Genomic DNA, 27,758 nt, shown 5'->3' with positions numbered 1-27,758 from the left:
CTGAAGAAGATATAAACTCCGTTATCTCTTTCCCTCTTTATAGCGTACATTCTGTCACTTTCTGTTAACAGATACGGCTTCACACTCCAGTCGTTTGACTGTAATTCTCTTTCACTTACAACCTAAATACAAAAACATGATACAAAAATCATTTTAGATTTTGAAGCCAATACGGGCGAAGGTGTAAAAAGTGTTGGATGAGTATATAGAAGAAATCACTTCTGTGGAAATAATTAAACTAATTTCAACAGTGTAATTATAATTGAAATATTGTGTAAAACATAAAAGAGAGCTTGAAAAAATGTCGGAGAAAAAACGTGCAAGACGTCGTAAAGATGTAAGTGTGACGAAACGAGTAATATTGTAGAATTGTAGTTGATAATGGTGAAAAATTGGCCGTAATCATGGTTTTATTATAAGTGCATTTCAATGTGTAGGTAGAACCGAACCAAAGTTGCGCTTTTGGAATTGCAAAACTTAAAGAGGAAAAGTTATTGCGCATATTAAATTGATGTGTTACTGTATGTGCTATCAAATATAATTGACAGCTTATCGGACGAACCGAGATTTGGTACAATAAGTAGCAAATTGCAAGTTATACTTAGTAAACTGTTGAACAAATTTAAATATCAGCGAAAACTAAAATTTAATCGCTGTTTGAAAGAAATGTATGAAAGCAGTCGTGTAGTATTGTTGCAATAACGGCAGCAACTGCTGTGTTTGTTGCTGGAAAAATAGATATGTGCTGTGAGCAGTGTTGCCGTGCGCCATCGTGAGAAAATGAAGCGAAAAATGTATATATATTTTATTTTAAGTGGCATAACATCGAAATTCGTTGTATCTAAATAATAAGGATTCATAAACGTTTTTTGTATTATTAATTTTTCATTTCCACGTGCTTTACATGTGTTTCTTTTATTACAAAATGTAGTCATATTAACATGTATATATGTCTGTGATCAACAGCTTTGTGTACAGCAAGAAATTTTTTTGATCCTTTAAAAGTGCATAACATGAAATTAACAAATAGTGCAGTTATACACTACTTATGCGGTCAATACTCACTGTATTTTACTGGCTAAAGTTTCTGGTCTATCGGCTGGAATTTAGAACAATGCCGATCTTGGAATTTCTGGCAAACTATAATGTTTTTTTTAATGAAACTTGGTGGAGATGTTAGTGAGGTGTTAAGGAACACTCTTTATAACTTTAAATTAATCGGGAAATAATAATTTTTTAATTATTTACATTCAAAATGCCCTTGGGAACATCAGTATAATTTGCCACATTACACTCTATATTTTTTAACATTTCACTATAAATCACCAAATATACACTCACACGCGTGTTTGTACCGATTTTTATGCTAATATTCCAATTATATCTATTAAAATTAAATGCAAATTCATTTGCCTATGCAATCACATTCCAATTTTAAGCGCGAACAAGAAGAAGATTGGAATTACAAGAGTATGGTGTTGCCGGATGCCTGCAAATGAAAACAAAAATTAAGTACTTGAGTTTAGTGTTAATGATGGGAATGGGGGTTATTGTGCCTGCTTACTACATACACGCATATGACGTTTCTTTTTGGGTTCAATGGTTTTAACACGGAAAGGAGTTCTACGCAAAAATACTGTGGATTGCGTAGCCGGAGTTGGACTGATGAGGGTTATTTTTTTGAAGTGCGGCCGAAGGCCGCCCACGCGAAAAGGAGTTCTACGCAAAAATACTGTGGATTGCGTAGCCGGAGTTGGACTGATGAGGGTTATTTTTTTGAAGTGCGGCCGAAGGCCGCCCACGCGAAAAGGAGTTCTACGCAAAAATACTGTGGATTGCGTAGCCGGAGTTGGACTGATGAGGGTTATTTTTTTGAAGTGCGGCCGAAGGCCGCCCACGCGAAAAGGAGTTCTATGCAAAAATACTGTGGATTGCGTAGCCGGAGTTGGACTGATGAGGGTTATTTTTATGAAGTTAAGCGATAAAGAGTTCCACGCAAAAATACTGTGTTAATTAATTTAATTTAATTTTAATTACTTTATTATTTTTTGTGATACGCTTAATATCATTGTTTTTAAGTTTAAATGAATTGTATGTTTTTATTTTCAAATTCATTTCTCAACTTTAAATTACAGCAAAAAATACTGCAGTTTTACAATGAACCTTCCACTGAACATCCCTGCGTGCGAACTTCGTTTTCATTTCAGGTGTATGGCAACACCAACTTTTCGCTAAATTATAGAACTTTAACATTAAATTACTTAAAAACTATAAGCCTCCGCAGGTTCTGTTTTCAGTTTTAAGATGGGTATACACCCCTCTATCACCCCCTTTTTACCGTTTTTTCCAAAGCGATCGGCATTATACTAAATTCTAGCCGGTCTATCTCCAGTGGAGTTATACCAAGTCGATATCCTTCAAGGTGGTGATACAGGAACAGCTTATTTTGCGATTTGGTGTTTCCAATGTCAAAGTGGACTGTTTTTTTGTCTCGTTGTTTGTTTGCATTCTTATGTAAACAACGACAACATGTAAATGTTATCATGTAAACAAAATACATGTAAATGTGGTTTATGACACCACTTCTTATAGATACGCCTTGAGTTATACAGAAGAAACAATCTATAAAATATCTGCTGCAAACGCGACAACATTTTTATAATCAAATGCATTATAAATAAATGTATATTTCATAGTTAACACATGTTCGCATTCATGTTGTCACCTAAAAATCATAAAGATATTATTTTAATTTAATAAAACATTTTTAGTGAAAATGTATATACTTTGACGTTTAAGAAAAGAATAGCAAAATTTGTTTTAAACTAAAAAAAAACGAAGTATCCTTCAAACATCCGATCTTAAATGTATCACTTTGAAACCGGTTGGATTCGAACGGCATCCCTTGTTGCATGAGAAATGAGATAGTGAAGAGGTGATTTGTTTTTGTTCGATCCACATAAAATATGTTTGTGTTCAAAAAGTAAGAAACACGTTGAGGAGCGAGGCGATGTGACAATTGTCGGGGTCTCGCGCCTTTTCGCTCACACTTTCTTGTTTTATATAATGGCATAGCGGGCGAATTCTCCCTGGCCGTGTGGTTGTGTTTTCTTTCATCTTTTGCAACCTTCATTATTTATTTTCCAATTCCGCTGCTGATTATTTCTGTGTACCATATGTGAAACCGACAAGAATCATTCTTGTGAAACCAACCTGATTTGTATATATTTCCCCCAAATAAACTTCTGATAGTTCAATTAAACAAGATAAGATTTTGCTTTCGTCAGTCAGCATTGTTGGAGCGACGTGCGTCTGAAATTGTGGACAATTTTAACTGTCATTTGCAGTAAATTTTGCTGAATAGCTAAGTGATTATCGGCGATATAGATTTATAAGCCGCTAAATTCGCTGATTATGAGAAATACATTTTTTGTTTGTTTTTTGAATATATTGGAATTTTAATACATATATGTACATACGTATGCATAATTGTAATTGTTGATAATTTGAGTATTAAACTCCCGAATTCACACTCAAAGGTTTTGATTACATTTAGAGAAGTACAACGAGCATATCAGCGTGGGGAGATGCTATTTGTCCATCAACTATGTATACACAAGTACGAGTACATATGTACATACATACATTAGGTAAACAATAGTGTAATCCAACTACTAAAAATAGCTTTACTTTCAAGAAAAAACGATGAATATTACATGAATGTTTATTTTTTTTCGAGGGCAAAAATAAAGCTTTTATTTAATTTCGCTGATAGACTATCCATTCATGACATTGTTAAGCCGTTAAGTTCTGTAGGGATGTATGTAGGTTGCTTAAATGATAGAGTAGGTACAGATGAATCAGGCTTGCACCATCGTTGTTTTTATTTTCTTTATTATTGAAAGTAGCCTAATGCCTCGGAGCAACTTCTGAGCGATTTACACACAATTCATCTGTTTACAAGCACCTGCAAAATGTTAATCATTACAGATAGTTCTCCTTCACTGTAAAAATGTGAAAAAAACATGTTCTAAAAATAGGTTATGTTTACAAGAAAAAAAATGTTTATTTCATCATTAAGTATGTATGGATTCCATTTTACATTCAAGGCAAAATATTGCAAGCATCTTTCGTATTTTTAAAATAGGGCGCATAAAAAAGTGTATATAAACTATTCACAAATTTTCATGTGTTTTGGGAAATATCGGTCCTAAATTTTTGTTGGTATTAACACGTTAGCTCATTTGATTTTATTCTATTCACTTGATTCCTAATTTGTCAAATTTTGTTTAAGGTACTTGACCACCTTATAAGTTTCAAAAAATTAAATTTTTTTTTTACATTTTTTCAATCCTTATACTTTTAAAAATCATCACCTGAAACTGTTTTTTTAAATTCGAATTCTAGTTTTAACTTTAAACGCGTTTTTCCAGAAATTACTTTTTTTCGAATGGCGGACACTTTATCTCCGAAACTGCTTAGCCGATTTTAATGATTTTGGTCTTGTTTTATTTGTTAAGATGTTTTGTATGCCAATTTACCACATTTTGCAAAAAAAAGTTAATAAAGTATTGCTTTTTAAGCATAACATTGTGAAAAACAGGGGTGTTTTCTTAACTTTTTTTCAAACATCCGCCATTTTTTTATTATTTTTTTTTGTCAGTTTGTGGTAAATTCTCACGCAAGGAACCTTCCTTTTGAAAATTTTGTTTCTCTCTTTTGTTTTAGAATTATCATTTGTAAGATTAACTGTCCGCCGCAAGACATGATTTTCTTCAGGCCTCGACTTTGGCGCCTCCTGGATATATGTTAAAAAAAGAAATTTTAATAAATCAATTTTTTTTTGTATTATATAAGCTCTAAATAAAAATTAAAAAAAAAATTTATTTTAATATATTATACAGAACATGAAAAAAAAATTATTGAATATGTTGTACTTTTTAGCTTTCCAAGGTGGTTATATTCCACTGTTCTTTTGAGATTCTTATTATTCTGAGAGTTTTTGCTATTTTTGTTGTTCTGCTATTACATATGTACCTCTCCAAGGTTTCATGGGTGAAGGATACAGTGTTTAGCAATACAGTGCCGTTTTTTTTTTTTCAATTCTTTGTATGATTTCATTGACTTCTTCAGTGTTGGCCGTCCACTAGGAGGGCAAAGTATATCTCAAACATGGCAGTCTTTGGTCACATATAAATCCCGGTCTCTCTGGTAATCCAACTACAGTTCTGTGTTTGTTGTAATATCACAAATTGCAGTCCTTGATCAGTTATAAATCCGAGTCGCACTGGTATTGTTGATTTATAATATTCCGATTTCCCCCGTAAAATGAAAACATAACTCAGCAAATTTTTTCCCAGATTTTCTTTTGGAAGATTAGTCTTGGTAAACCCCGACGATTCGGAGCGCAACCAATAATCTATAGTTCTGTACAGGGTCCGGCCCTCGAAGTGTAACCAATTAAAAAGGCCATGAAAATAATACAAAATTAAGAATCAATTTACTTTTGCTTGATATGACCATCTTTTGCCTTGACTATGACCTTGAGACGGTCCAGAAACGAATCGCAAGCTGCCGGAATGTGACTTGGAGGTATTTTGGTCCACTCGGAGGCAATAGCTTTTTTCAGCGCCTCGAGACTGATGAATATTTTAATCCAGGCTTTGCTCTCCAAAATAGTTCAAAGAGAGGCAATAGCTTTTTTCAGCGCCTCGAGACTGGTGAATATTTTAATCCGGGCTTTGCTCTCCAAAATGGTCCAAAGAGAATAATTCATCGCATTCGCGTCTCGTGAATTTAAGAGCCATTGTGTGAACGTTATGAAGTTCGGAACGTTGTTTTTAAGCCATTCTTGGTTCACTCGAGCTTTGTGAGATGGTGCCGAGTCCTGTTGAAACGTCCATGGTCTGACACCGAAATGTATATCTGCCCACGGCTTCAAAGCAACCTCCAAAATACTTTCCCAATATTTCGCAGTTACCTTGACGCCAGGCTCGATGAAAACGTTTGGAGAGCGCCCATCTGCGGTTACAGCGGCCCAAACCATTACCTGTGCAACCGGCGGGTGCTGCCTCCTGGTGGCCAATCGATGTCTCAACTTCTCGTACGAACGGTCGGTCAAATAAACCCTACGTTTTGGGAGTTTACGAATTGCTCAATCTGAAAAAATTTCGCATCAGAAAACACAATGTTCGGAAATTGACCTCTTTTGGCCAAGCGAAGCAACTCCTTCGCTCTCTCAAGTCTGACTTGTTGCTGCTTTGGTGTGAGATCGTGCACCTTTAGGATCTTGTAAGGCTTGACTTTGAGATTATTTTTCAGTATGCGGCGGATGCTCCTCGTCGGGGATTTCGCTCCAGTCGCTTCTTCACTTTTTGAACCATTTCACGTGACGTTGCAGTCTTTTGATGACCACCTCCATGACTTTCAGTATCATTGAAACGAGTGCGATAAACAAAAACTTTATTTACGTTAAGGTGCTCGAGCTCACGAACAATCGCTGGTTGTGATTTTCCACCCGAATAAAAGAAAATCACACTATTACGTTTAAAATCTTTTATTGATTTTCTTTTTTCGTGTTTACTCTCGGCAAAATGCTTCCGCGCGCTTGTAAACAATACTCTGGACTGTCGTTTAGCCAACTAACAGACAGCTGATGCCCGTGCATGAGCTGCGCGAGCGGTCTAAAGTTGGTTACACTTCGAGTGCCAGTCCTTTTGAAACTTGCACGCAGCGTTGGTACTCGATTTCAGATTACATTTTCTCGCCAAGATTTCTTTTCGTGTTCATCAAACTACATAATCTGCGCTCTTTACTTTGTGGGGTCTGCGCATCTGTAGGACTCTACCCTATACGGCCAAGATTGGAACTAACGCAAAAAATCATTTAAAAAGTTTATTTTCGTTAAAAATTTTCCCGTATTACAAAAATTTCTAAAAGGAGCTCTAGGTGCAAAACTAGAACTTGACTACATAGCTGAACTTAACGCTATAACAGGAACTAACTCAGAATTCTGTCATAGTCTAAGACTCTGTTAAGCATTATTTCTATGAAATGATAATTAAAGTAGTATTGAAAACAATTTCGACACTTGTGCTTATTTCGTAACATCTGGCCTTTGATTCAGCTTATTTCATTTTATTTAAATGCTTTTTTTTTTTTGCAGTAAGCAAAGTGAAGAATGTATGGATGTGATGTCGAATGTGTTGCGATCAATTTGCACTATTTGTTGTACTTTCAGTGAAGACGTCAGATCCAATTAAGTAATTAAAAATAGAGAAGTGCCAATAGATAGCGGCATACAGTGATGTTGATGTAACAATAAACCAGCAAAATGTATAAAGGCATCTAAAATATAGCGATTTACAGCGGAGAAAATAAAAATAACTTCTATGTATAATAAAATAAAATTGTCTTCTCATACTTTTTGGTGGTGCAATCTACGTATATTTTTACGAAGAATGGAGCCACTGGTCTCAACATGCAATCATATGTGTCCTTTTTTTCGATGGAGAAGCCATCAATGGTTTCTCTAGTGCAATGGCGAGTTTGGACGTCATTAGTGAACTCATAGAGGTTATGTTTTGTTAGTTCTAAGTAAATGATGTATAGAGAGAATAAAAAAAAACTATGTTTTCGTTAGATCTGCATCTTAAAAGTGAGCACCCAAAAAACTACAGTGGCGTTCACAATAATAGCAGCTCGAAATTTTGCTAAAGAATATTTTTTTTTTTAATTTAAATGTTTTTTGAATTATGCTTTCTACTACTTACAACAAAAAATATACGTATAACTAAAAGTTTCAAACGTTGTAAAAAACTGAAAAAATCAACAAATTTTGATAAAAATTTGAAACTGTTTAGACAGAATTTTTAGAAAATTCTAAACAAGTAGTTTTGTAGTCATTTCAATTTGTGCCAGTTTAAAATGGCTTGAAATTCGTTCTAATTTTAAAAAATTTTTTCAGTTAAAGGTGTTTAGCTTCCATGTAAAGAAATTTGAAGGAAAGTGCTTAAAAATAAATAAAAAGTCAAAGTTTAGCAATATGTCACGCTGGTATTATTGTGAACGCCACTGTACACAAGGCTGAAACTTAGATAATGTCAATCTGTGATATTTATAAGTGTCTTCAGTTAAATGTGGTTCGAGCTTAATTATATGATTTGAATTGGAGAAAAATGTATGTTAATTGGGGTCAACCTGATGGGCACATAATAGGAAATGTACGATTTCCAGTCTGTCCATCCATACGGCAAATGCACGCGCCTTGTCGCCATGGCTTTCACCGATTCGCTATCATTGGATTTTAATGCCCGTGAATAGCTTTAAGGGAAAGTCCATGTAGAAGCCTCAAAGTCGGCCATTTTTTAAACATATTTTTAAAGGTGATAAAATAATTATATTATTTTGAAGCTTTAATACAACTTTATTTAACCTTTCGAGAGTACAAAAAACATTTTTTTTCTTTTCATTTCTTTTTTCCATAATGGCGGCTCAGGATCATTTCTTGTCGGCTGCCTATGGCGCGAGATCCCAAACTGCTTTATTTATTACTCTTAATCTATCGATCTGAAACAAAAAAATGAAATTGATTTTTTTTCATAACGGAAACCATGAACCTCTAAAATTAAAAAACAAGTAAAAATTTAATTATAAAATAAGCCTTTGAAACAAAAATCAGAATTTAGGGTTATTTTATTGACATTTTTAACCACCAAAAAGTAATGCATCAACGTGAAATATCTGAAATTTTAGATTTATTCTTCCTATAGTAATGTACAGAAAGGCCTCACCAAACTTCAAACAAATCGGTCGATAACTTTTTGAGTTACAACACGAGCAGTTTTTAAAAATAAAGTTTCGAGATAAATGAGTTTGAAGCGCGCGGACCGCTCTCTACATAGTTGATGGGCTATAGAAGCTATAATATTGGGAATTTCCGCATGAAAATTTCACAGTATATTCTTGAGATACTATACTTTCGAAATATCGAAAAAAATCGAATTTTTTGCCAATTTTGCATGGACTTCCCCCCTTAATGACATTAGTAGGCCTGCGAGTGCAGCGAGTAGAATTTAAACCTACGCTTGAACCTTGAGCCAACACAATATAATGCTCTGAATACAATGGCAAATACGTATTAGCTGTCAAAAAGGAAGAAAATTGTTTGCGTAGCCTACATGTCCAGACAGTTATAAAGACAATTCTCTTTTAAGCAATCGCTGTTTGTGTCGTTTCGTATCAATTACTTACTTTGACTTCTAGACTTCGAATATTTCGTGAATCATTTGCCAAATTACTTGTCTTTGAAAATCATAGATAGCGGCGAAGACAATAAGAGAATTCTGAATGTATTGGTAAAAAAGTGTAAATGTAACGGTTTTGTCTTTGCAAAATTGCCCCGTGTAAACGCTTAGTAATTATGGTAGGAACCTCTTTTACTCTATGTGAGATCCAGCGTTGATCTTTACCCCAGACCAGTAGTCCTCCCTACCTCGCAGCCTTTACTTTTCGTCTGTACTACTGGTTTTGCTTTCAAGCTACATAGATTCCCTAGCCACATGAAGAGCGAAGCTGTTACCAATTTTACCAACGAAATCGTACAACTTTTACTAATCAGCAATTTGATTCACTCGTTCAGGTTGTTCCTGCGGGGCATGCATTGTTTCGGGTTCAGTTGCACCTGAGCAATTATTGAAATTACTTTACTTGTTTCGTTTTTTATAACTTTTTGTTTGATTTTGCTTTTGCTATTCAAGAGGCCAACATTTGTAATTTTATTTAGCTCGTAATTGCCAACGAACAAAATGAAAAGTTGTAATAAAAAAAAAAAAATGCTGTATACTCGAACAAAGTGAATGGATAGCTTGCTGACTGGCGCGGACTGTTGCTCTTAATGACGTAGTAAAACAGCTGAAATAGAGAGTTGTATAAAAACGCTACAGAGTATCAAAAGAATGAATACGAGTATCTCGCAACAGAAAATTCCAAACTAGTTTTCGGCGAAAATCAAATAAAAAAATGAAACAAATGAAAACAAGCGCATAGGAATAATAAAAGTGTTTGAGTAGATAAATCGGTAATATCGCTCAGATTGCAGCATTTCTACGCAATTCGAATACTTTGTTTGTTTGTTTTGAAAAATGAAAATTGAGTTCTTCTTTTACTTGGTACTAGCGGTGCCACTGCAGAGGACTGCTATTGATATCAAAATAGTCGTCATGGTTCGTATGTTAGAAAGCCAATTTTGTCATATTTCCCTTGAGAATCTGATAGAAAGTTTGTGCTACACGCTGAGTGAAATTTCCGCCCGCGCTTCCACTTCAACTGAGTATTTTTTAGTTCCTAATAGTTTTGATAATATTTTCCTTTTTTCAAAATTTTAACGGTTTAGTAAAAGTAAATAATTGCTGAATTTGATTACTGCTGAAGCATAGTAAGCATTTCAACGTTGTTTAGAAAAAAAAGTTCATGATTTTTTAACACATTTTAGCTTAAAAGAAGGTCGTTTTGAAAGTCCATTAAAAAATAAAAACTACTTAATTGTTTCGGTTGAACCTTTTTTATCTTCCGACATAATCTTCTTTTAGGCTTATACACTTCGTCCAACGTTCTCCTAGTTTGTTGATTACTTCTGAATAATAGGATTTGTCCAAGTCTGAAAAATAGCCATTTGTTTCTGCAATCAACTCCTCGCTGGAGAAACATATCTTTCTTGCCAGCCATTTTTTGGGGAACAAATAGTAATGCGAGGTATCCAAGGGAACCAAGTCTGGAGAATAGCGGAATGTGAAACGAGTTGGAACCCTATTTCTATTAATTTTGCGACCACGACTGTTGAGGCGAGAGCTGGTACGTTGGCGTGGAAAAGGAATTTTTTGAAAATCACTCGACTTCCTCAATTCAAACGAATGCCAAACACAAAGAAATAGACCGAACTGGCTAAAATTTGGTGTGTGTTTTTCCAAGAGAGGGTACTAACATAACCTAATTAGCGTAACCACCATAACCATACTAAAGATAACGTCTATAAGCGCCAGTAGTGCCATCTGTCTGACTTTCTTGTGGATATGCCAAAAAACCTTTCAAGAGGGATTAGTTTGGTATGCGTCTTGATGTTGCTCCACAAGTGAAGGGACTTACTGTTTTATGCCGCCTCCGAATAGTAGATGCTTTTTTATCATTTGGTGTTTTATGCCCGCGATGGGTTTCGAGCTCGGACTCTACCGAATAGTAATTATTTAACTCCATAGTGCACCAATTTTAGTCAAAAAATATATACATATATATATATAAAATATATAAAAAAATAAAGAAAAAATAATAATAAAAAAAAATAATAAAAAATAAAAAATAATAATAAAAAAAAATAAATAAATATACCTATATAAAAAAATAAAAAAAATATATAAAAAAATATTAAAAAATAGGTATACATATATGCTATAAAAAAAATACTAAAAAAATATAAATAAATATAAAAAAAATTAAAAAAAGCACAAAAGGTAATAAAAGCTTTAATTTTATTCGAATAGATATGTGAACTGAATAAGGAAAAAGAACTTTGGCAGAAAAAAAGATTGTAAATTTTAAGGCAGCCCAGAAGCTATTGTACGTTTTTCTAAGTAAGCAAGGTTATCAAACAAAAGTGGCTCAATAGCAGGCGCATAAACGAGCTCCAGATATTTACAAATCAAAAATAAGTTAGATCCAAGAATTCTTGTTCGTTAAAAGTTTTCCCGACTTAAGCTAAAGAACGCATATTGGCTTGACCAATCTTTTTAAGAAATCAGTCCTACTTGCCTATTGTAAGAAAATAATACAAATTTCTTTCCACTTGCTAAATTTATAATTTGTCACTTACGTATACAAAAAACTTTCAAAGAAGTTGCTCGCTAGTATTCACTTTGTGTAGAAGAAGAGGTGTGACACATTAGCAAGAAAGCAAAATACCAATTTTGGGTCAACATGTGGAACACCTATTTTATTGCCCATTTTATTGCAGGCATATGAAGTTATTAAAAAATATTATCATTTCCACTCTAAATTTAAATTCTAAATATTGTAACGAAGTTGTCTGGCCGCACCGTTATGAAAAATCACGGTATGTTGTTAGTAACGGTATATCTATCCTGCTCAAGTGCACGCAAAATGCATCGAGTGTGGCGTGAACGAAAAATAAACGAAAGCTAAAAGTGCAATGATCTGCTTTACCTTCTGCTTGCTACGATACTGCGTGCATAAAAGCAAAAATACACAGGTGAAAAAGCGTTTGTTACATTTTCCAAGCAATTGGTAGGATGCTTTTAGTTTTAGCTCATCAGCAGTTAAAGTAGGGTTAAAAATTGGCTTAAAAATTTATTCTTATCGCTCCTCGGCTTTCTTCATTTTGCTGTGGTGCGATTTATTGAGCCACGTGTCGTTGGAGGAATAACAAACTGTGATGGCTTCGAATACTACACGTTTTGTGGAGTTGATAAAAAATCTACGCATATTATTTGACAAATCGCAAGCGACAAAAGTGAAATTGGAGAAGAAGAAAGCGTTGTCGCAATTGGCAATTGAGTATGGACAAGCATTTGGCAAGGAGCTGTCGTATAATCAGTTAACTAAAAAATTCATAATTTAAAAACCGAATTTAAAAGAAAAATGAATAAAAAGGCAAATGCCAGCAACAAAAAAATGTTTTAAAAAATTGGGAGAGGGCCATGCTGCACCTAATGAAAACTGGAACAAATATGGTGGCTATGAAAATACCAGAGATGGTGATTGATAAATTGCCACATCAATTGCAAGACGAGGTGGCCGACACCAGCAAGCACGAATTTGTCAATGAAATTGAGATGCCATGACAAGAAGAAGCACAGCCATCAAAAGCTCAAAATTGCAGCGACTTTCTAAACTGAAAAATAAATCATGAATCAGCTGCCGGCATTTGAGACTGTGGAAACGCGCGCGCTATCAACTGCGGAGCTACAGTGGCTGGTACTTTTCGAACAACTGAAACTAACTCGGCTCCAGATAGCCTGAGAAATGGCGTGTGCTGCAATAGTGTGCCAAATTTGCACTAAATGGGAAGGCAAGCGCATTATTATAAGGAGATAGCAGTAGAGCAGCGCTGATTTGCTTTTTTCTGTCGTTTGGTAGTTTCGTGTGTTTGTTCACAAACTGACTGAAATTTCATTTTGTAGTACTGCCTTGTACTACTACACCTTGTTTGAATTCGCCTTGTTGCGGAGGAGCCAGACTTTCTATGAGTTGTAGTGCTGCCATATAGCATTAACTTTTTTAAATTTAATAAAGAATTCTGTAATGCACTTTGTGAATTTCGCCTACAAAGCTTCTGGAGTATTACAATGCCTAACTAAAATTTTTTCTTGGCGTTCCAATTGTCTTGGAAGGGCGATAGTTTATGCCTAAGTATAGAAAAAGTTTTTTTTTCAAAAGATTTCGTTTCCTTTAGAGTTGGTTTTGTTACTTTTATTTCGACAGTAATTAATGATGGAACTCCGGCAAATTCATATAAGGAGGTAGCACTAGTATAAACCAAAATTTACATTAATTTTGATTTTGAATGTCAAACTCAGCTGAATAAATTTATAGTGAATTATTTTCGAAAATAAAATTACAAAGGTAATTCCACGAATTTCAATCAGAATATAAAAACAAGGATAATAGAGGTCTGCTCTTCAAGTATGCTGGGAAAGAAAATAATTGAGGGAACTTCGGCTGCGATGTAACTTGCCGTAGCCGAATTCTGCACGATCATTTCACATGTATTCACACACTGGTCCAATCAGCCGCTCAGAGCAATCAGATACTATCTGACAGATAGCAACGAAGCAACATGAACCAATACTGTGTTGATTTTTTTTCGTTTATCACTAACACAACTTTATTACCTGCCGAAATGTCCACAATCATTTCACCGCATATTCACACACTCGTCCAATCAGTCGTAGTTCAGACGGCAACGAAGTGTCATTGGTTGATTTTTTCTTATATCACCAACACAATTTTAGTTTTTTTGTAAACACATTCCAAGTGACGTTGGCCCAACAGCTGATTCTGTTAAATTCCCTCAGAGCCAAATAACGGTCTGTTAAAGAACACACCTCTACAAACATTTTCACCATGATATATTTAAAAAGAACAAATTACTTTGACAATTATTACTTTTTCCAAACGAAAAAAAAAGAAACTAAAAAAGAAACAAAATAAGAAAAAAAGAAAAAAAAGGAAAAAAAGGAAAAAAAGGAAAAAAGGAAAAAAAGGAAAAGAAAGGAAAAAAGGAAAATAAAGAAAAAAAGGAAAAAAAAGAAAAAAAGAAAAAAAGAAAAAAAGAAAAAAAAAAGAAAAAAGGAAAAAAAGGAAAAAAAAGAAAAAAAGGAAAAAAAAAGGAAAAAAAGGAAAAAAAAGGAAAAAAAAAGGAAAAAAAAAGGAAAAAAAGGAAAAAAAGGAAAAAAAGGAAAAAAAAAGGAAAAAAAGGAAAAAAAGGAAAAAAAGGAAAAAAAGGAAAAAAGGAAAAAAAGGAAAAAAAGAAAAAAAGAAAAAAAGAAAAAAAAGGAAAAAAAGAAAAAAAAAAAAAACAAAAAAAAAAGAAAAAAAGAAAAAAAGAAAAAAAGGAAAAAAAGAAAAAAAAAGAAAAAAAGAAAAAAAGTAAAAAGAGAAAAAAAGAAAAAAAGAAAAAAAAAAATAAATAAAAAAGGAAAAAAAGAAAAATCAGTTTTTATGAATTCGCCGTGATACCCACCTAATTTAGTGTGCACGTATTTTTTTTGATCACTCAGAGCGGGCTGGCAAAAATTGAGTGTATATTTATTATTTAATAATTCTTGCTTGAAAAGTACGTGAACAAAGCAAATTCAAACTTCTTTTTCGCCTTCATTTAGCATTTCCTACATTTTCGTTCTCCACACAACGACCGATCTCCACTCAAGCTCATTGCTTTGAGCTGAGTTTAGTTTCTTTGGACTAAGTCAATTTGCAAGCACTTATTTTGCCTCTCAGCTGTTTCAACACTTGTTGGCAGAAGATGTTTTCATTCTTTTTGTTGTTGCTTACTCGCCTTTTGCGCTTTTAGCTGTATTTGTGTTTTTGTTGTGTTTACTCACAAACATGTTGCTTGGGTTGTTGTAGTTGTTGCTATAAGAGAAAGTTGCTCCACTGACTGACTGGCTGGTTGGTTAGCTGATCGGCTGATTGAATGTCTGACCAGTTGCTCGCTGTTAGTCAAGTTTTCGTATATGATTCAGTACAGTGTTTGAGTTTGCGAGCGATTAAGCGCCGTGGCACAGAAAAAAAATTGCGCTTCGTAGCTTGACTTGTTTTCAGAGAAAAAAAAAAAAACAAAAAATAAAAATAAAAAATAAAAAATAAATAGTAAATAAATAAGTAAATAATAAGAGAAGTCAATAAAGCGTTTTAAGCGTGCGCTTTTCAAAGAAATAAAGTATTAGAAAATTTGCACGAGTAGTAACTGGAAGAATTTTGTTCGACATAGATGGAGGAAGCAACGCGCAACTACGACGAGGAAGCGGAGGAGGAGGAGGAGCAAATTGTGGAGGACGATGGTGATGTTAGTAAACTGACTGACACTTCATGCAAACATTTTATACTTTCCGCGTTCCACATTGCACGCACGCCTAGTTGAGCTGTTTAGAAAGGAAACATTGTGAAATACTGAGGTTTTCGTGATTTATTGATTTTTCTTCTTAACTAATAATTCAAAATTACTTGCTTTTCCAGTTGGAATAATTTCATTACGTCATTAGAAATCCAACTACGATCTTTCAAAGCGATTTATTTGTACTTACACGAGCCTCTGCCAGTATCAGCTTATTGCCAATTGCTCAGCGACAGTTTTTTACCTCAATTCTATGCCTGTACATTTTTTTTATTTACTTGCAACAATTTCACAAATTTTTTACTCTGCTTTGAAAAGTTGCTTCACTATTGTCTCAAGTGTGGCGACGTATGCAAACAATTTCTACGGTTTAGTTTTGGTTCGAAAGCACCACGTCACCGAATGGCGCATACGTTTGTCAGTCGCCTAGCTTAGTTGGCACCCAAGTGGGGTATTCACATGCACATATACTATGTAGTTTTGGAGCTGTGCCCCCCGCCAATGACGTCATATGCGCCAGCTAAGCATTGAAGAAACAAACAAAAAAAAGAAGCATTTTAGAAGGAACTGGAAATATAATTATTGCGGTTAGCAATTGATGTTGAGGCAAAGTGGTTTGGTAGTGATTACAATACTTTGTCGTATGTTCACACGACAGTCGGTACGATCCGTATGTGTAGTAGGACCAAAAATTCTCATTGGGCGGCGATGTTACAAAAATAACAAACACAACAATATCCTTACTTGTCACTTTTCTGCTCTTTTTTTTATTATAACGCGCTATTTAGTAAATTTTCAAGTGCAAGTAAATTTTTCCTGGCCTTATAGACAGTTTTTTCATTTAAAAATCGAACTGCATATCCGTTTAGTGACACGCCATTTAGTGACATGCAGTCATGTTTCAGTGCGCCTTCCAGTTTGAATTTTCCAATTTTACAGCCCAAGACTAAAATAAGCGTTTCGGCTCATCTTCCTAATCACTGTAGTGTATTTCAGGCTGAAATTATAGCCATTAATCGGGTAGCTATCTGGTTAGGCAAAAATGTGACTACATATCTTTAGAGAAGTCAATACACATTCTGATTGTGATGCGGCGATTAAACCTCTTCACTAATCCCCGTATTGCTCGCAAATGCTGGGTATACCTTAATGAGATAGCGTAGTATTTCCACGTCCATTCTATATGGGTGCCAGAGCATAGCGACAAACTAGGGAATTATAAGGCAGACAATTTAGCGGGAGAGGGCAGTACCACTCGCCTCCCTCTTGGTATGAAGATGTAGATATACGATTTTCAACCTACAAACTACGTAGTACAAGTAGCATTGCCACTTCAGCTAACACGAAATGGAACTTCAAGCGCCCAAAGGCGCTACTTAATCGGTCAAGGAAAAATGTCTCCATGTTAGTTGCTTTCATCACTGGCCACTGTCTCCTAGGTCGATATGCTCAAAGGTTGCACTAGCTACAAGTATGAGGAGAAGGGAGGAAGAGTCTGTCGGGCATCTTCTCTGTCACTGTCCTGCGTGGTATGTCACTAGGTTTAGATACTTTAGCTCATCGTTCTTAGATGATACTGATGATCTTAGGGATAGAAAAGCCAGCCAGATCAATGGATTTGCTCTTAAAACAATGTGGTTTAACGAGGAGTAGCAGGTTAACTGCCACTGTGGTATCACAATGTACCGTCAGCGGTTTAAGTGTTTTAAAGTCCTGACTGTCACCTGTCTACCTAAGACTATTGCAACCTGCACTTAGTGAGATTTTCAATTTTTTTTTCAATAATTTACACACGAAAATAGAGAAAAAATTGTCAATTGCGGTTATAAGCTCGTTTTCCAAACAAAAAAGTATTAATGCACTCTTTACACTCTCTAAGGGATAAATATAAATTATTTATTTTTTTATTTAAAAATTTTTCTATTTTCAAAAATTTCCCATTACTGGCTGTAGAAATGTGTGTCTGTTATCTCATTAGCTATTGTTTCTGCGGCTTGAAAAGATGACTCGTTGATGTCGCAAGTCAATTTTTGTTATTTGTAAATTCAAATTTTAAATACCAAATCTTAAATTGCGACTTCCTTGAGTTGTCCTACTTCAAGCAGCGTTAAAGCTCTTGGCCTACGCTTCATCTTAAGTATTCTAATCTTATCCATCATAAAATCTTTTAAAGAGTGACTTTAATCTCATTTGTTTAACATAATAAAGTTCAGTTTATTTACATTTATTAATCATTTTATTATATAAACTTAGTTTTAAATAATTAATTTTATTCAAATCATTTTATTTTATTTTATCTCATTTTATTTTATTTTACTTTTTTTTTTTAAATTTTATTCTATTTTGGTTTTACTATTTTGCTTTCTTTATATTATTTATTTTAATTATAATATTATTTGATTAGATTTTATATCATTTAACATAATCAATTTAATTTAGCTCTATTTTATTTAATTTAATTTGGCTACCCTGTTATTTTGTTATTATATATATTTTTTTTAATTTAAGGGGTAACACCACACTAAACACTATTTTTAAAGAATTTTTTTGTATAGAAGGAAGGGGAAAACAATCACTCTGATTTGGGAAGTTATTATTTATATACTCAAATACAAAACTACAAAGTTTGATCGAAAAATTTTACAAAATGGCGGCATAGGAGACATTTTTGTAAAGTGGTTTCTCTTGAAAGAGCTCCGCGGCAATTTTAATCTGGAACAAAGAAACATTTTTTTTCTTAATGTAGATAAGAATAGCTAGAGAAACACGTAGGGGATTTAAAAAATATTTATTTTTGTGGAATTAGCAAGCATTTGAAGGAAAAAACTCTATTTTGGACGAAAAAAGAGGCACTTAAATAATTATAATTATATACGCTCTTCTCTTAAGAAGGTTATTATACAGACGTAGTGAAAAACCTGATTTAAAAATTGTTTGAGTTATGCTGCGTGCCAATTTCAGAAAACGTGTTTTGAGAAAAACGCGCTTAAAGTTTGGAAATTTGGAGAAGTCGTTAGGTAGCAGTCACTAACGCTTGGTTAAAAGCTTAAAATATTTATGAAATAAACTTCGGTAACGTACAAAACTTTTTGTTCTCTATTTTAAAAGGTTCAAAGAATTTTTAAGCTTATAAAAAAAATCAATTTTTTGAAATTTCTACAGTGGTGTTACACCTTAATTTTATAATATATTTGTTTTAGTCTTATTATATATTATATTTTCTCATTTTATTATACTCGCATATAAATTATATTTTTTTCTTTTTTTTAAATTTTTTTTTAATTAAAATTTTTTATTTATTTTGTTTTAAATTATATTTTTTTTTATTTTGTTTTAAATTATATTGTTTTTTTTTTATTTTTTTTAATTTTGTTTTTTGTTCAATTTTTTTTAAATTTTCTTCCTTCTTTCATACTTTATTTTTCTACTCGTTATTAGCTTTTTTCATCCTCATTTGGTTTTATTGCATATTTTTTTAATATATATTAGTATTTATATTTGTGTTTTTTTTTTCATTTTATTATTAAATTTTTATGTTATTACATCTTTTTTATTTTATTATAATATTTTAATTTTTATTAATTTTTTTTTCATTTAATTATAATAGTTTTTTTTATAATAGTTTGTTTTTCATTTTATTATTATTATTATTATTTTTTTTTTTTATTATTATATTGTAGTTTTTTTTATTAAAGATTTTTTTATTTTATTATATTTTTGTTCATTTTATTATACATCATTTTTGATTTTGAGATATATTTTTTTAATTTAGTATATTTTTTATTTCATTAGGTATATATTTTTTCATTTATTTTTTCGTTTTATTATATTTTTGTCATTTAATTATTTTAATTTTCTACTAGTTATTCGTTTATATTCATCCTCATTTTATCCTGCTGCATCTCATTCAACTTCACTTTCATTGCATTTCATTTCTGATACTGTCTTCATTTAAAATTTTTGTTATTGTAGTTTTTTTGTGTTTCTTCTGATAAGCAAATATAACCTAAAAAAAACTTGAAACCACACGCTTATAGAATTCACTGAATTATTTTTAAATTAAATAATCTCAAAAGATCTATGTTCCATTCCGCACAAAATGAATTTGCTGATGATGATGCTTTAATAAACATTCTAATAAAATTCTTTTATTTCCTCTCCCGTCCATAGGAGTACACCGGCCCCGGCGAACAAGAAGTAGAGAAACCGACCAAAGAGGAATACAAGGTCGCCAAGTGGATGAAAAACAATATAAAAACGAAGAAAACAAAGTTTCTAAGCCACAATGTGGAGTATTTCTCCTCGAATAAGGCAATCGATGGGCTGATGAAGTCAAAGTTCGCCACGGGTGATGATGCACTGTTTACCACACGCGAACAAGTTGTAGAATTTTTAGATGTTATGTTGGAACATAAATTTTTCCATCGCGCTAAAAAAGTGCCCGTCTCGCTGGAGGAGTTGCGTGGCTGCGGTGCAGCTGGCGCCGCATGTAGCAAATCAACGAAAAACAGAGGTGACGAAAAAGAGCAAAAGAGTAGTGGTAAAAAGGAGAAGGACGAAAAAAAGGATACTGAAGCTGAAGGTGAGGCTAGCGGTGGCAATGGCGTAGGCGATGGCAATATTAGCACCGGAGCTGGCAACGGTGGCGGTGAGAAGAAAGAGAAACGCAAACGTAAAATACGGCTGGATATGCATCCTGAACAGGTGTTTGTGGATGGTTCTGAAGCGTATGTGTGGATTTTCGACCCGATTCCCATACACTACTGGATATATGGGTTAATATTGCTGCTGGGCGCTATTCTGATCTGCTTGTTCCCGCTGTGGCCACCGCTATTGCGCAAAGGCGTCTACTATTTGTCGGTTGCGGCCGCTGGATTCCTCGTCGTAATATTGGCATTGACGGTGATACGGCTGATTATATTTACAATCGTTTGGGCGTTAACTTATGGAAAAGTGCATTTCTGGCTGCTGCCGAATTTGACCGAAGATGTGGGATTCTTCGCCTCATTTTGGCCGCTCTATGAAGTGAGTAATTCGAAGACTTTATTTCCTGCTAATAATTTATTTATTACAAAAAAAAATTTCATAACTTAGACAAAATATATGGCCGAAGATGAGAAATTGAAAACCTCCGACAAACGCAGCAAATCGAAATCGAAAAAGAAGGAAAAGGACAGCGATGCAGAGGATGACACTGCCCCCGAAGCGATTCCACTAGAACCAGAAAAGATTGAAGAGGTGAAGGAACATGATGCCGAAATCGAGTTTCGGCACCGCAATGTCGCCAAGTCCGTGGCTAGCGATAGCACAGCGGACGCTGAGGAGGAGTCGCATAGCAGCGGTGGCGGCGACAATATCGAAGCGGCCGCTGAGTCGGACGCTAAAGGGTGAGAAGTAGTTTTTTGGCGGAAATTTGGGTTTGTGCGAATCACTTTGGCGTTGGCTGCATTTACTTAACGCCACGCCTTCTACATATATTTGATATATATGTATGTAAATTATGTTCTCTCTCACTTTACTATCCATTTTCATCTCTGATAAGCATTATTTTAGCAATTGTTTCAAATTTTCTTTTTGCATGGCTTTTTATTTGCTGAATTTTACTTTGTATTTACTTATATGTATACATAGTTACAATGTGTATATATACATACGCTTTTTAGACTTTAATTTTTAACAAAATGCAAATATCTCTACTAGCAATTACTAAATTTTTTCATAGAAATATTTAATTTATACAATTAATTTTTAATAACTGCAAATAAATAATTTCAAATATATGAACTTATGGAAATCGGCTTTGGAAGATTGCTTAATTTAAGGGATATAGTAATTTATTATACAACTCTATTTTTTATCTGATTAAGTGGATTTTAGTCTTAATGCAAATTTTACTTGTCGTTCAACAAAGCAAAAGTTAGTGCGCGTCACTCCCACGACCGACGGTTCTCCGTTGCCGGAACGACCCGGATTTATATCCCGCCAAGGAATGCCATTACAACAGCATGAGGTGAATATGTTTAGGGAAATGTAAATACTGCTACAACAACAATAAAATAGTATGCGGCTTTTTCTTGCTTAGGTCCTAATTGTATAACCAGGTTGTTATCGCAAAATCTTTTCTGATTAAATTTTTAACAACAAAATTTTGTCTATGTAAGCTTTAAGATCCGAGGGCGCCTGACTGTGTTCTTGGTATTATTGCGTACCAGCATATATTCATAGTGCTTGTTTTTGGAATGCTACTGCAGTACGCTGGCCGAATGTAACTGATGAACGACTTTTCGAAGCTTCACTATGGCCATTAGAGCGTGTGAGCTTTGCATACTGAAGGCCATGAATAATCAAAACAAAAAAAAAAAAAAAAAAAAAATGAAAATTTGTTCCCTAAGTAGGCGATGTCATTTTTGCTGTGAAAGATTTTTATAAACTTCAGATGTCTGCCGTTCGCAGGTCTCGCAAACTAAAGGCACTCAATGTCCATTAACAAAATAAATATCAAGTAGTAGAATTTTGTTAACCACAAAAAACTCCCGAATGTGCTTAAGGCTTATAAAAATTATTCTATTCATGCAACGAGTCCTTCAATTGCTATTAAATGAGTGAGGCGCACCGAATTGACTTGACTTTCAACCTACAAAGTTCGGCTTTTTAGCGATCTCCCAGTGCTTCGATGTTGTTGTTGCTGTTGTAGCAGTAAGAACATTCCCCATACATGTACGGCGAGTGCTGCTGGCGTGACAGTCCTTGGCCGGATATATAGTCCATCCGGGTCGTTCTGGTAACGTAGAACCGACTGTTCGCGGGGAACGTCGCCGTACTTAGATCGTGGAACCTGATTATAGTAACTGTCTGATGACTTGACTGAATAATACCAGACCTAGAAATTACTTGATGAAGAAAATTTTTTTCTTGCGTTCTAAACGTCTACAAATTCTGTTATTATTACGATTATGACTGGATTTTGCATTGCAACCTAAAATATTTATTGTGCCCTTTAATGGATTCAGAGTATTTCTCTGAGCCCAACATCCTCAATAAACGAGTTTTGTTAATCTTATAACTAATCCAGCTAATATTATTTAGCGTGCATATCTTTATAGCCTAAACAGAGAAAGACTTTGCACGCACAGATTCGCCTTTCTTGACAGCATTGAAGTGGTCGCTTAAAATAATATTGCCGAAAAGAATAAAATTCCTTAAATCCACAGTTTGGTTCAGAAAAAACTCAGTAGAGCTCCAGTGGTATCACAATGGGACTGCTGTTCAGGCCTAAGTGTGTCGGATGACAGCCACTCAACCTAAGCCAACCTAACCTAACTTAACTTACCTTTTTTCGTTAGCTAATTTCCTGTATAGATTTATGTGTGAAACTAAACAGAAAAAATACAAGATTTTGAGAGTAATTAGTCAAAAGCAAAATTTGTCAGTCTAACGAATACCACAAATATTTATGAAACATTTATTAACAATAGGAGGGGAACCACTACTGAGCCATTGAGATGAGCGAAATAAAGAGTTGTTAACAAATTTTAGATTAGCACTCCGCACTCCGCCTTTAAAACCATTTCCGCTTCCTGGACTTAAAGATGATTATATTGTTGTAACAGCAGTGCTTGGCCTGGTATAAATTTCGATCGCTCCGGTAAATCGACTGTACTGGTAAAGCTGACAGCCTTAAGCTGATTGTAATAGTTAAAGCAGCGAAATTATTGAACATTTGCAAAGCGTCTAGGCTGTAAGTGCGAAGTGAGTATTTCACTCACGCAATTTTTCACAGGCTTATGAAAGCATTTATGGATTAGGTTAAGTTAGTGGTTTGCAATTATTAGTAGTTTCTACTCAGCAAGTTGTATGCTTTCACAACAACAGCAACATATGCTATATTTCGCAGCTGAATAAATATTTATTTTGTTCTGCTATTTGACACTATTTTATAAAACATTTGTCAAGATCTTTTGTGTTAGGTTGATTAGTAAATAAGTTTTAATGTTTTTTTAATGAATTTTTTTTAATTTTTGTTTGTTTTTTTATTAATTTTTTTTTTTTAATTTTTTTATTTGTATTTTATCAACTTTTTTTTAATTTGTTTTTAATTTTTTTTCTTAATAATCATTTTATAAATAATACAATCGATTTCATGCAGTTCAATTCTTATTCATTGTGAAAATTTCTATTACTTACTTCGACTTGACATATATATTTTGGCTTATGCAAAATTATTTCAAAAATCAAATAATCAAATTGAATAATCAAAAAAAAAAAGTTAATGCGATTTAATAATTTAAACAACCTCGCAAATATTTTTATTATTTTTCTAATTATTTTTAGGTGCAATTAATAAAAATATTTCACATTAAAAAAAAAAAAATTGGCTAAGACCTTTTCTGTTAAAATGATAAGCAAATCAATTTTAATGTTTTTTATTTATTTATTTTTATTTTAATTTATTTATGTTTTTTTATTTATTGTTTTTATTTATTTATTTTTTAATTTATTTATTTTTAATTTATTTTTTATTTTATTTTATTTATTTTCTTATTATTTTGTTTGTAGTATAATCGTTTTGATGCAGTTGAATTCTTTTTCATTGGCAAAATTTCTATTATTTATTCTGAGTTTGGCAAACATTTTTTGCCTTATGAAAAATTATTTCTTATATGTCATCAAAACAAAAAAAAAAACAATGTTAATTCGATTTAATAATTTAATCAACCTCGCGAATATTTTTATTATTTTTCTGTTATTTCTAATTATTTTTAATTGCAATTAATAAAAATACTTCACACTTTTTATAGAACATTGGGCATTTTCTGTTAGAATGATAAACTAATAAATTTTAATGTGTTCTATTTATTTATTTTTATTTATTAATTTTTTTTATTTTATTTTTATTTTTTTTATTTATTAAGTTTTTTTATTTATTATTTATTTTTATTTTTTTTATTTATTCAGTTTTTTTATTTATTTTTTATTTTTATTTTTATATTTTTTATTTTTTTTTTTTGTAATATAATCTTTTTGATGCAGTTGTATTCTTTTTCATTAGGAAAATTTCTATTATTTATTCTGAGTTTGGCAAATATATTATATATTTTTTGCCTCATGCAAAACTATTTCTTAGAAAAAAAAAACAAAAACCAAAAAAAGGCAAATGTAGTGCGATTTAATAATTTATTTAACCTTGCGAATATCTTTACTATTTTACTGTTGTTTCTAGTTACAATATTTAAAATGATTTCTCTGTGCAATAAATAAAAATTGTTTGTTTAAATAATAAACAGTTTTATGAAGTGCCTTTATTATTTATTTACTTTTCATCTTACATTTTGTTAAACTCTTAGGGATGATTAAAATTTTAATATTTATATGTATGAAGAATAATTTAATGAACTTTGTGAATACCTCTATTAATTATTAACAGTTATTTTTACATTTTGTTATAGTAAAATCAACCCCGTGACTGCCCTTATTGAAGTTAACTCAATTGTCGAAATTATTTATTTATTATTTATTAATTATTAGTTATTTAAAAAAAATTTATCCATATCTAAAAACATTACGCTTTTCACAAAATCTAAACTTTTTTCTGAATTTTTAAGTCAACTCAATTTTCGAAATATTTATTATTTATTGGCTATTTTTCAAAAAACAAAATTATTTTTAACCATATCTCAAAAAAATCTTTTTTTTTATTTAAATTTTTTGCGAATTTTTATGTTAACTCACTTTTCGAAATATTTATTATTTACTAGTTAAAAAAAAAATTTAACCATATCTTAAAAAAAAATAATCTCTTCTCAAAATCTAAATTTTTTTTCTGAATTTTTGAGTTACTTCAATTTCCAAAATATTTATTATTTATCGGTTATTTTTTAAACAAAACAAAAAATTATTTTTAATCTTTAAAAAAAATAACTTTTTTTACAATAATTTAAATTTTTTTTACTTTTTTATTTAATTTTTTTCTGAATTTTGAAGTTAACTCAATTTTTCAAATATTTATTATTTATAAGTTATTAAAAAAAATTTTTACCATATCTTAAAAAAATATGTTCTCAAAACCTAATTGTATTTATGAATATTTAAGTTTACTCAATTTCCAAAATATTTATTTTTTATCGGTTATTTTTTAAACAAAAAAAAATATTCTTAACTATTAAAAAAATAACTTTTTACAATAATTTTTTTTTTTGAATTTCCAAGTTAACTCACTTTTCGAAATATTTATTATTTACTAGTTAAAAAAACAAATTTAACCATATTTAAAAAAAAATACGCTCTTCTCAAAATCCTAATTTTTTTTTTAATTTTTAAGTTAACTCTATTATTTATCGGTTATTTTTTTAACAAAAAAAGTGTTTTCAACTATTAAAAAAAAATAGCTTTTTACACAAATTTAAATTTTTTTTTACTTTTTTTTTTATTTAATTTTTTCTTAATTTTGAAGTTAACTCAATTTCCAAAATATTTATTTATGGGTTAATGATTATTTTCATAATTTATCTAATATACGTTTAAGTTTTGATAAGTATTTAAAAAATATGTTTTACGCGTATTAAAAATGTATTCATAATTTTGTGAATACTCTTTTTGCGAACAGCTTTTTTACGTGCATCAATAAATTTTATGTGCAATAATTTTTTTAGACATAGATTAAAAATTAAATCAGCTTCGTGTATAGCTTTATTATATATTTACTAATTCTTCTTTAAGCCATAGCCGCAACATTTACAGCATTTGTCGATTAGTCATGCCGTAACCATAAACAGCTGATATTGAAGTAGAATTACTGACAAGTAAATTTACTGACAACATTTGCATTTTGTCATAAAAATACGGATACTTCTCCACTAAGTCAATTAATTGTTCATCGTTCATTTCTAATATCGAATTCGTATCGCCAATTCTTTAAACAAACTGGAACTAAAAAAACAAACCGAGAAAAAACAAAATTCAATAGACACATACGGCCACGGTTATGGTTATTGTGTTATGGTGCGGGTCCTATAATCTTTTACAGTGATGCCCATATGCTTGATCAGAACAGCTGATTGCTATGGTTACGGTTGTGGCTACGGTACGGCACTACTAATTGCTGCTTTATAGTTTTTAAAGCAAATAATGACTTTTAACCATTCATCCATGTTTTTTTTTAAATTTAGCTTTATTTCACGTCCCATTATTATTTTTCATACGTGCTTTAGTTTACTTTTCTGTCCATTATTGCAATATTACGCGCATGGTCGATCAGCATACAAATTTCTCAGTCATTCTACTACATTTTCCACGCTTATATGGATTACATAAAAACCTGTGTTTAAAGAATTGAACCAGTTTTATTTATGTAAAAATTAAACAAATTTTAATTCCGCAAAAATTTCTACCTCCACTTTACAGCTCACCCACTCCATCGGAATCTGAATCGGAAATCTCTGGCAAGGATCAGTTTGAGATAATTAGTTCCAGCGAAGTGCAAAATGTTAATTGATAAATTAATCAATAAAAAATTTAATGCAATTTATATTTTTACCTATAGACAAAAAATATACACTATTAAGCTGATAAACAAAATATTAAATGATTTTTTTGTTTGTTTCGTTTTGCAACAAATGCGAGCACTGAAATAATATAAATATACCACATATATATACATACATACATATATGCATGTATATGTATATCTGAAAAAAAAAAAAAATTATTGTAAAATAGGTAAAAGAAAATTTCCAAAATAAAATAGCGTAAAATTTAGAACCTCTAAAGGTGAATTCAAGCTGAAACTGAAACGAAATAGATATTCTGTGAAAAATAGTAATAAAATGCGCAAGTTGAATTTGAAATGCTAATTCAACAATACTAATAATAGTGGAAATAGTTTTGAAGTAATTCGCATATTTTACTAAATAAAATGGAAAACAATAAATAACTGAACCAATAATTCATAGTTTTGAAAAACAATACAATGGCTGATGTGAGTATGCATTTCAAGCGTTTTTAGTGCAAAAATGTTCAATACTGTAAAAGTGTAATAATTTATGACTGTAGTGTAGTGGCACTGAATAACTATTAGTAGAATTTTTTTTCATTTAATTTTTTTCACTATTTAAATATTTTTTTTTTTTTTGCATTC

General features: G+C 32.0%; 1 protein-coding gene across 2 annotated transcripts; it reads left to right on the top strand.

Moving 5' to 3' along the window:
• Positions 1–127: 127 nt before the first annotated feature.
• LOC129247351 (translocation protein SEC62) lies at positions 128–27,559 on the top strand. 2 transcript variants are annotated; one of them, XM_054886460.1, is made up of 4 exons: positions 128–337; positions 19,796–20,650; positions 20,720–21,012; positions 27,026–27,559. In XM_054886460.1, exons 1-4 carry the CDS (start codon positions 302–304, stop codon positions 27,114–27,116), a joined length of 1,275 nt encoding a protein of 424 aa, XP_054742435.1. In that variant the 5' UTR covers positions 128–301; the 3' UTR covers positions 27,117–27,559. The 2 variants fall into 2 exon arrangements, with proteins under 2 accessions (XP_054742435.1, XP_054742434.1); XM_054886459.1 differs by lacking the exon at positions 128–337 and adding an exon at positions 15,370–15,577.
• Positions 27,560–27,758: the final 199 nt, after the last annotated feature.

Source organism: Anastrepha obliqua, chromosome 5 (assembly GCF_027943255.1).
Source record: "Anastrepha obliqua isolate idAnaObli1 chromosome 5, idAnaObli1_1.0, whole genome shotgun sequence".
NCBI classification, from domain to species: domain Eukaryota; kingdom Metazoa; phylum Arthropoda; class Insecta; order Diptera; family Tephritidae; genus Anastrepha; species Anastrepha obliqua.
Note: the sequence above shows the minus strand (reverse complement) of the source record. Positions and strands in the feature narration are given on the sequence as shown.